The following is a 10,007-nucleotide window of genomic DNA, read 5'->3' as shown; positions in this document are numbered from 1 at the left end:
CTCAAATCCTTTGTGGACTTTCTTTTCAAACTGGAAACTATTGGTGAAATGACAACCTCTTATGGTGAAGACAAACCTATTCATATTGTTTCAGGATTCATTTCGGGACCTAAATATACCTACATTGCCATTTTCCGACGTTGATCGATCATCAGAATTTCGATCTTTTATTCGAGCTTTTACGAATAATTAGATGGGGATTGAAATCTATTTAGATGAGTTTCTTTTCCACTGGGTTTTGCTGGGTAAGCATTTTGGTCTTTTTCCTGAAATAGGTTTTCATCTGTTTTGTCATGAACAGATTTCTTTGTTTTTCTTCTTTTTCTTGAACAAAGTCTCTCTTGTTTAAGAGAATAAAATCTGAATTAAGTTTGCAGTCTCTACTATTCTTCTTTATCTTTATGTTCATACAAATTACTCAAAATCTGATGTTAACACCGTCTCGAAAAATGGAGAATTACATTCATGAATTGGCTGCTTCAGACCTTAGAAATTTTAAGATTTTATAACTGATGAAGGTATCAAGTGAAGACTATTTATATGCATTTGGCAGCAGTCTTTGTACGTTCTCATCAAGAAATGGTGATCTGAGCATAATTTTGACCATTTAGTAAGATCTATTGTGAGAAAGTTTGAGAAGGATTGTGGAGCAAATTGGCGTTTGGTAAGTTTTATTCTTAAAAACAACATTGATACATATAAATTTTTTTTTCGTAGTCTACTAAGAACATGTTTGATTTAAAACAATTCACGTTTTCATACCATTCTTTGTTTCCTTGAGATCTTCCAAAAATTGAAGACCATATCTACATACTACTGACTCACTCAGTCAACAAGTTCAGCTTGTTAGGTCTACTCGTTATAGGTTACATTCACAAGAAGACAGCAACAGTTTCTTCACCCTCTTAATAAAAAAAATCTCTCCAATTTTCATTGAACACGGCTTCAAAAATTTCATGTTTCTTTCCTGTGTTTTTTTTTTTTAATGAATTATTAGTTCTTTCCTTTTCAGGTTTTTTTTCTCTAGTTTTTAATGGCACTCAATCTTCTGTTCCTTGCCGCTCCCTATTTCAAACTTTCACTATTTTCTCAATGCAAAGCTCACTGAAACAAACTATATAAAGCTTTCTCAAACAGATAGAATGAGCAATTATAAGAACAAGAACAAGAAAAAGTCCTTGTAGAAGATCTACCTAGCTAGAATCAGCCGCCAGAGAAAGCTTGTTCAAGCAGCCCTCTCTAGTGAATCTTCTGGAGTTCAGTCGTTTTTCTCTGCTATCACACCATCTTTGGCCATTTTTCAAGTAATTATTGGAAGAGGTGGTGGTTTCACGAAGGTAAAACTGTTGAGGTATTTTAGTTATATTTAAATATCCGGATTAGTTACGACTTAATAGTATAATGGGCATCTGTGGAAGAGTCCAATTAACTGTAAAACCTAGTGTTATTCTATAAATACTAGTTAGAAGCAACATTCTGAGTGTTTCAAATTAAATATTCAGGATGTAATGCTTTAAGCAATATTTTTCTTAAACCCTAAACATCAACAATCTTAAAATATTACAAATTATTTTATTTTTTATTATTTATTTTTTATTATTAATTAATTTATTTTTTTGTAAATTTTGCTCTTTGAATTATTAATGGAATAGTTATTACTTTTTTGGTTTGGGGGGCGGGGGTTCCTTTTTTTTCTAAAAAAGGGGGGGTGGAAAAAGGGTGGAAATTCTTGAAAAGAGTGCTCTTTGAATTCCAAAATGGTATTTTGTTTGGTGTGATTAGTTATTCCCCCCCAAGTCTTTTATCTTGGGGTTTGAGGAAAAAAAAGTGAGCCCCCCTATCTTGTTGATACCGAAACCAATAAGGAATTTCCTCTTCCCCTCACCCCCTACATTTTTTTTCCCCTCCGCCCCCCGCCCGAATTTGGTTAGTTTTTTTCGAATTGAATATTCTGAGTATTACATGGTTTGACAAAGAAGGTGCATGAATTCTTCTGCCTTACGGATTAAGGAAAAAGGAAGAACAACATTCAATGCTTGGATTTTGTCATGATTATGATATTTGACAATGCCACACTTACAATGAATCTATTCTACTTTTAATTTTTTATCTCAAGATTTGAAAAGTGAAAAGTAGTTACACTTTAGTTCTTTACTTTTTCTTAAAGTTAGTTTACTGCTTTGGTTTTGAAGATAAGAAGAGGAATAGCATTACTTAAATTTTCTCAGCAATGCCATGATTGCACTAACCTGTTCATTCCTTTCATTTCATCATCTGATCCATACCCTAGCTAGGTAATACCGGAAAAAAGAAAAGGAAATAGGGTTTTCTTGTGGTTTAAACCTTTTTTGTACCTTCAAATTACTTGATTAATTGTAATGAAAAGAAAACAAAAGTTTGTTAAACTTGCAGAGATGTAGTGATTCATGTTCTCTCCACTTTCAGGTGGAACCTGTCCTTCTTTATTATTATTAATATACTTTTTGTTATTATGACCAAAAAATAAGAAGTTAGAAGGAGGTATGAGGATGGGAGACATTTAGTGGCTAAAGCTAGTTGACAAACTCTTTTGCGTGGTTGGTATATTGTAGACCACCACGGCATGAATGTAAGTTTTATTGAGCAAATAAGTACACATAGTCGATTATAAAACTACTTTCTAGATGGAGATACAGTGGATGCAAATCAATTGAAATTTCATTTGATTATAACAAAAGATTTGTACCCTGTGTCTGTAAAGCTGTGAATCAATCAAATTATTCTAAACTGATTGGTAGTTTTTTGTATACAATAAATTGCCTTAAGCCAGACATAGCTAATACAGTAGGCATGCTAAGTTAATTCAGTAATAATCCTAGTAGAAAGCATTGGTCTGCCTTCACAAGGCTACTAAGATACTTTAAGGGGATTTCAAACTATGCTCTTTTTTAAACCATACATCCTTTAATTCAATAGGATAATTTTGATACATTTTGTTGCTTAGAATTAGGAATAACAAATTTACTAGTGATTATCTTATGAAACAAGAAATGATCACTTTAGTTGATGTGTGATTAAAGAAGAATACGACAGATGTCCTTAAAAAGGGATTGAAATATAAATCGAACATTCAAAACTATGGGGGAAATGGGGTTAAAGACCATATATGTAGGTCTTAATCCAATTCAATGTTATTTTGAATTGTTTGAATTTCATCTAGCCATTGTTAGCATTCATGACAATTTATATATTTCACATAATTTGGTAGGATTGTGGAGTATAGAGGTGTGTAAAGTCATTCCACATTGATGATGTAGCAACCTTTGTATGAACCTTGATCACCTTATTATTCTAAACAAGGAATATATAATTTGTTAATATGTATCAATGATGTTATTGTTATCTTTATATCATTTTCCATTTGATGATGTCTTTTATATAAATGTTTGTTATTTCAAATTTGATGATACAATCTGATAAGGAAAAAATAAATAAGCTAAAACCTGTTCGGTCTGAGTCTAGTCCGACCAAGACAGAATCAAACTAGTTCGGTTCAAGCCTAGTCCGACCAGCTCGGATCTCGTTAGACCTACCAAGTCAAGGTCGGTCGAACAAGTACAAATGCTGAATAACAAGGTAAATCTGAATAAGATTCTAGTCAAACAAACAGTATTCAATCACGACTCAACTACTCGTATCTGAGTAGGACTCAATAACTGAGAGTTAGTTCACAATCTAAGGTTTGAGTCTCACTCAAACTCATACTTAGAAAAGCTATAAAAAGGTATGAGAACACAAGAGAAAGGTACGCTGAATAGAACTATCACTATTCGTATTATTATTGTTGATTATTTTCTTATCTTCCTTAGTCGGATTCCTAACTAAATCGTCGGAGGTGAAAACTCGACCTCCACGGTCGAGCTCATCCTTGCAGGTTCAACCGGCTGAAGGGACGAACATGATTGTGCAACAACACAATCGATCACTATGTTGGACATGATAACTATAATATTCCAAATAGAAACATAGAATGGTTCTTTGTAAAAGAAAATATTTAGTTCTTGTTCTTGTTAGAAACCTTATGAGAATACGAATGGTTTTTCAACCATCATGTGGGTTGTACTAAGTTTATTTGGTTGAACTAGATACTTATGCAAATGATTGAATTCATATAGTATGAAATTCATATTTGGTAAATTTGCAATGGATGTCAAAAATGGAAGAGTGAATCCAATCTTAGGGTTTGGCAGAAATGATTTATTTAACAACTAACATCAAAGCTGTAAGGATGGAGGATGATTCACTTAATGAGTAAAATCATTCAAGGCTGCATAGAACTATTATATTTGTTCTTTGTGAGGATAGATAATTCACTTCCAAGAAGAATTTCTAGTTAGATTGAGTTTACATTTGTTCTAAAACTCATGTTTTGGTTTGAAGTGTTCATTTGTACTTAATCGAATACTATTATCTATGGAAAGTTATGAATGATTCTTTATTTAGTTTGAACATTACATTTTTAGGACTAATGTTGGAACCATATGTAGAACATAGGAGAAGATTGTTGAGATTATTTTAGTCATACTCAAATATGGATGAGGCATTTGAGTTATACCCAACGTATATTCTAATATATGCCATCAGATTAGTTACAATCTAACAGTGTAATGGGTCTTTGTGGGAGAGTGAACCTAGTGTTCTATAAATACTAGCTAGAAGCAACAGCCTGGGTATTCCAAACTAGATATTCTGGATATAATGTTTTAAGCAACCTTTTGCCTAAACCCTGAACATCAACAGAAATTGTTGTGGGTGGTCTAACAATTTTGGAGGCAATGCACTACATATTGAAGCACCTGCTGCTGAGGAGAAGACAAAAGAGAACAAAGAGAGCGACAAAAGAGAACGAAGAGAGCGATGACGATATGGGATTCTCACCATTCGATTAGTGGCTTTGAGTTTGTTTTATTTAGAATGTCATGAAACAAGATTTGTGCAAACTTTGTACGAAAAAAATAATATTGCAAATCAACTTATTTATAAACAATGAGAATCAATTAAGAAACCTACCGTAGCTCAAAGGCAATTGAAAAAAGAGCATGAAAGAGAGAGAGAGAGGCTTCTAGAAGATGTTTTGTTTATTTTTATTTTTATTTGTCTTATGATGGGAAGGAGTTAGAAGTTTTGTGTGAATGAAATTTGAGTCAAATATCCCCTTTGTGCATAATTTTGAGACTTGCTTTTTACTTTTGAGAATAACCAAACATTTCAAAGTTGTCTTGCAAAAATAAGCTTTTTCATACACTCTTTTGTTTCCTAAAAACAAAGACCATTTTGCCAAATGCCTTTTGGACTTTTTTTTACTTTCTAAGAAGAAAGAACTCTGTTCCTTCCCCAGTACCAAATGTGCTCTTAGGGTTTCAGAATTAACAAAAGAGAAGGAAATCCAACAGAAATGAAACAATAAAACGGTTAGCAAGACTAATTCAAAGGCATGTATATATTTGTAGAGACGATGCTCTTAGCAGATTTTCAGCCTAATTTGATTTTTATTTGTGCTTCTCATCTAATGTGTAGTTCCAGAGATTGCTAATATACAAGAAATGCATCTTGTTATTTTTGCATTTCAAGCCTACTTTTCTAGGTTTAACAGCATCTAAACTATGCTATCTTTTTGCACACCATTATTCACTATGGTCCAAAACTTTTGATGAGGAAGAACCTTCAGATGTAACATCAAAGCAACTACTCAAAATCAACAAAGCTTAACAGTTAAACCTTACAAAGTCCTAAGACCCTTAGGTGATCCAACACCGTGTCCCGGTCAGTGAGGAAAACAAGAAGGAAGCCTGGGCATCAACTTTACCAGAGGTGGTTAAACGAAAAGTGAGATAACCATTTGTCACTGAAGAACTTACTGGAGAAAAGATGGTTATTCAAAAAACCTGGGTTCTGAAAAGGCCTGGTTTCTTTTCTACCGGAAGGTCTAGCTAGGGGAAAAATTGGGAGCCAAGTCAGAACTTACTCACCTGATGCCATTTGAGGGTTCTGGTTTTGGTTCTTGGTTGAGTTTATTGGGGTTTCAGTGGACGAAGTTCCAAGACTGATTGAGAAGTACAGAGTGATGGAGAAGTTCAGGAAAGAAGAGTGTCTTTAAAATTAAATTCAAATGCTACCTTTCCCTTCAGTTTATTTTCAGTCTTGCATCCATCATGGGAGGTCTACTTCCCACTCTCCCAGACTTTCCACCACCACTCCCTGCTAAGAAAAATTTGAAAGAAATGATCATACAAAGCCAAAAAAAATTGACTGAAGCAGATGTAATCACCTTCAAATTTCAAAATACAAGACCAGAAAGATATCCACTCGAAACACATTTTATATCACATTTTGATTTCCTCAACATATAATAATAAAAAACACAAGAAAACCTTCTCCCTTTTTCCTTCCAGGTTTCTTGTCAATTGTCTGCTCCCAATTGATATGCCTTGAAATTCTTTCACCAATATGAATAGCTTCCTATAAACATCATGAGGTTGGGTGAACCTTCTTGTCTGATACTGCAGTTTGAAGCAGCCACCATAAAACCTTATAATAGACAGAGGTAGAAGAAATTCATCTACAGTCTGTGTTCATCAAGGAAGAAAAATGACAAAAGCTTTGTAAAAGTCACACTTGACTTCAACATTTTAAATTCAACTCAGAGTGCCAGAAGGACAAGATCATACAGGGCAAAATTGATAAAAAACCCTGAAGGTTTTAGGAAATTGAAAAGTTCCTTTTCAATACCTGTGAACTTTATACATGTTGTGAAGGATTTGTGTTCTCAACCCTGGTTTCTTGCTGCCTCACCACCCATCGTTCGTACATTAAGTTCCTCTCTTGGCTGCTGTCTCTGTTGCACACCTCTAGTATTTTGAGCAGATTGTAGATTCCGGTTGGTTCTCCATCTCAAGTACTCAAGAAGTAGAGAATTTGTGCTGATTGCAATGCCAAACCCAGTGAAGGAGGAAAGCAAGACCGACAGAATTGGATTAACATTGAGCTGCAAGGGAAACAGAATTCTCTCTGCTAAGTGACAAATAGCTTCATGGTAACAAAATAAGATGAAGCAATTCAGGAAAGCAACAGTATGACTTACGACATTATAGAAGATATGAGCAAACAGGATCACAGTCGCAAACTGGAAGGATGCATAAGCCCACAGGTAATTCTTGCTCACTAAAAAACCAATAGATGGAAGTGCATTGAGTAATGATTCATGGGTATTTGAAATAACATCAATTTTTAAAGATGAAGAGCTAAACTTAGGGAGCATAGAAAGCACCACTTCTTTCCTCCTTAGGCCATACAGCTTTTAAGGCTTTCAAAGAGCCACAGGGCAAGTGCTCTCACTCCATAGATCTCCTAATTACAAAATTGGCCCAATGGAATACTTTTGATAAGCCATCTTATCCCATGCATTTACAAAAGAGACAAATGGCCTATTAGGGACCTAAAGATAAAGTTTTAGTACTTATGGTTTAAAAGGAACTACAAGTCTCCTCAGGACACCCCTCTTCATCCAGTTTAAATGACAAACATGCCCAAACCAAACCACTGCCCAGATGGCGTCGCTCCGGATTGGGCTTTGCATATCAGGTCCATGTCCACATCAGCATTCCTAGACTTCTGTTGGATGGATCCCTTTCCACTCTTCATAGTAGTTACTAAAGATTTCATTTAACCAATAATGTCATACTGAAAGAATCAGATGAATTTACTAGTGTAGTACAATGAAAGAGGTCAAACGAAGATCTCTAGATTCACAATACCCTAGAACCAAGTCACTGAAGGATTTTGACCTGAAAAACATTTGGACCTGTTCGTCCATGCTCGGGCAAGAGTTGGCATATCGAAGCATCCACTCATATGAGATAATCAGCATCAATACCTCAAATTTCAGGCCCAAAGGGATATTTGACCTAAAAAGGTACAAGCCTACTTTTCCATGTGGCATGGGGCTGATGTGAAAGCATTCTTTTAAGCAAGGTGAACCTGTTTGAGAGCTCTGACCAAGAACAGGCACAAATTGGATTGGATCTTCTGGGACTTCAGTAGTTAATTTAGTTGGATTTATAGTTAAGATTTATCTTGTAATTTGTTTCTCATTGGGTAGGCTATATGGTAGCACACAAAGATCTTCGGTTTCAAGGACATTTTTTACTGTGGCCAAAATTCAAGAATTCCTCAGTCCCTGCTGAAACCAGGTATTTTCTGCACAAAACTCAACACGTCATGTGGGTTGGTTAGAAAGGTCGAAACAGGTTGGAACTTGGTACAAGTCAGTATCAACTGAACATTTTCTTGTTAAACTGAGATTAAGAACCATGGTCAAAGAATTGCATCCTATTTTTAGTCGTGGAGTTTGATTCCATAGTAGCTTTAGATTGGAATGAGGAGAACTTTATATTCTCTTGATGAATAAGGATAGCTGCCAGGCTGCACACTGTACCTAGTGAACCCCAGTGGCTCTCTTGCCTCCTTCCTGTGAAATGATGTATCTTCCCTTCCCTGCCCCCCCCCGGGGCAATATATGTTGGGAAGGCCTCCATTGATTGTGTAAGAAATGGCAGAACTAGGACAGTTATTGTATGAGGTCTATCCAATGCTAGATGCAGAGGTGCATAATAGATCAATATGAATGTCATGAGCTGTCCCACAATAAATTGTTGCTATACCTTCTTCTCGTTCTTTCTTCAGTAACCCGAGCTCAGAGAAGGAAGAGATAAGAGGGCCCTAAGGAGACTCCCACTCTGAGAACTGTATATGAGAATTTCATCTCATACAGCTCGGTGGAAACACACAAATACTGGCTGCAACGGATGATTAATAGAAAAACCTAATGGCTACTTCCAATTATGTAAATCAATAGTTCAAACCGCACTCAAAGGTAGGGCATTTCCAATTTTTATAGAAACTTTTGTACCAGAAAGAATGGAATCTCCAATTATATGCCCTCTAGGATGTGAATGAATTGTGGTGTAAATGAATAAAATTGAGTTGAAAAATAGAATAAGAACTGGATTTATTTTTTAATAAAATTTTCCAAATAATAATGGGTTGCCCGGGATTCAAACCCGGAACTAGTCGAATGGAGTAGAAAATTTCCTTTTTGAAATAATAAAAAAATCCCTCCCCAAACTGTGCTTGCTTTTTTCATTGCACATGACTTTCTCTATGTATACATTTAAAACTCGGTTCCCTAGATAAGACTGTAAAAAAGTTGAATACTTAATTGATTCAACCACTACTCCAAAGGCAGGTCAGAAAGGGTTTAGCTAAGGAGATATTGACTCTTCAAGAACCAGTAATGCATAAACCATGTCAAACCAAGACCGATCAATATCCGAATGGAATGGATTCAAAATTCTCCTAGAATAGTTTCCAATGCAAAATGAAATTTTGGGAGTAGTTATATGCAGAGATGCTTGCATATGATATGCAGCAAGACGAGGGACTCAATCCCTTTTCTTTATATGTACAAGCAGTGTAACCAATGAAGTCAGATTTCGCAATGGAATGATATTAGTTTTGTTTGAGTTCCTGTATGCCTTGTGCCTATGCAAACTCCTGTCCACCCCCTTCTCCTGTCTACTTTCCTACATCCTCTCTGGGCTCTCTCCCCTATCCCCACAGCAGGACCTTCTTCCTTCTTGCTGTTCTCTTCCCCTTTGTGGAATACACCCTTCCCCCCACCCCCGGGGGAAAGAAAGAAGAAAAGAAAAGAAAAGAAAAGAAAAGAAAAAGACAATTCTGACCCATCCTCTATTCAGTATGATTCTCTCTGCTTCTTGGGATTGCTCTCACCCATCCCTATTCCTTTTTTATTGGGAATTTGCATGTGAAGGCTTCCCTCCTTAGATGACCCTAGCCGTAGTTTCTCATACTCTAAACCCAACCTTGTTGTTATGTATCTCTTTGAAACCAAACCTGGATCCAGAGTTACCACCTGGCTTCAGTTATTGCAGGTTATCCAAGGTTGAACA

General features: G+C 35.7%; 1 protein-coding gene across 5 annotated transcripts in view; it reads right to left on the bottom strand.

Annotated features, from left to right (window-relative positions):
* Nucleotides 1–5,977: 5,977 nt before the first annotated feature.
* The window catches only part of LOC149005605 (uncharacterized), a 41,053-nt gene continuing 37,023 nt past the window's right edge, over nt 5,978–10,007 (bottom strand). For 3 of the 5 annotated variants that reach the window (XM_089168721.1, XM_089168720.1, XM_089168724.1), the window contains 2 exons: nt 7,121–7,200; nt 5,978–7,024 (listed from right to left, as the gene is read on the bottom strand). In XM_089168721.1, coding sequence (XP_089024847.1) covers nt 6,806–7,024; nt 7,121–7,200 — 299 coding nt within the window. In that variant the 3' untranslated portion in view covers nt 5,978–6,805. The remainder of the gene's footprint in view (nt 7,025–7,120; nt 7,201–10,007) is intronic. The other 2 variants (XM_089168722.1, XM_089168723.1) reach the window with 2 other exon arrangements.

Source organism: Hakea prostrata, chromosome 9 (genome assembly GCF_041222555.1).
Source record: "Hakea prostrata isolate BN-2017 chromosome 9, UWA_Hpros_2, whole genome shotgun sequence".
NCBI classification, from domain to species: domain Eukaryota; kingdom Viridiplantae; phylum Streptophyta; class Magnoliopsida; order Proteales; family Proteaceae; genus Hakea; species Hakea prostrata.
The sequence above is the reverse complement of the archived record's forward strand: the minus strand, read 5'-3'. Positions and strand labels throughout refer to the sequence as shown.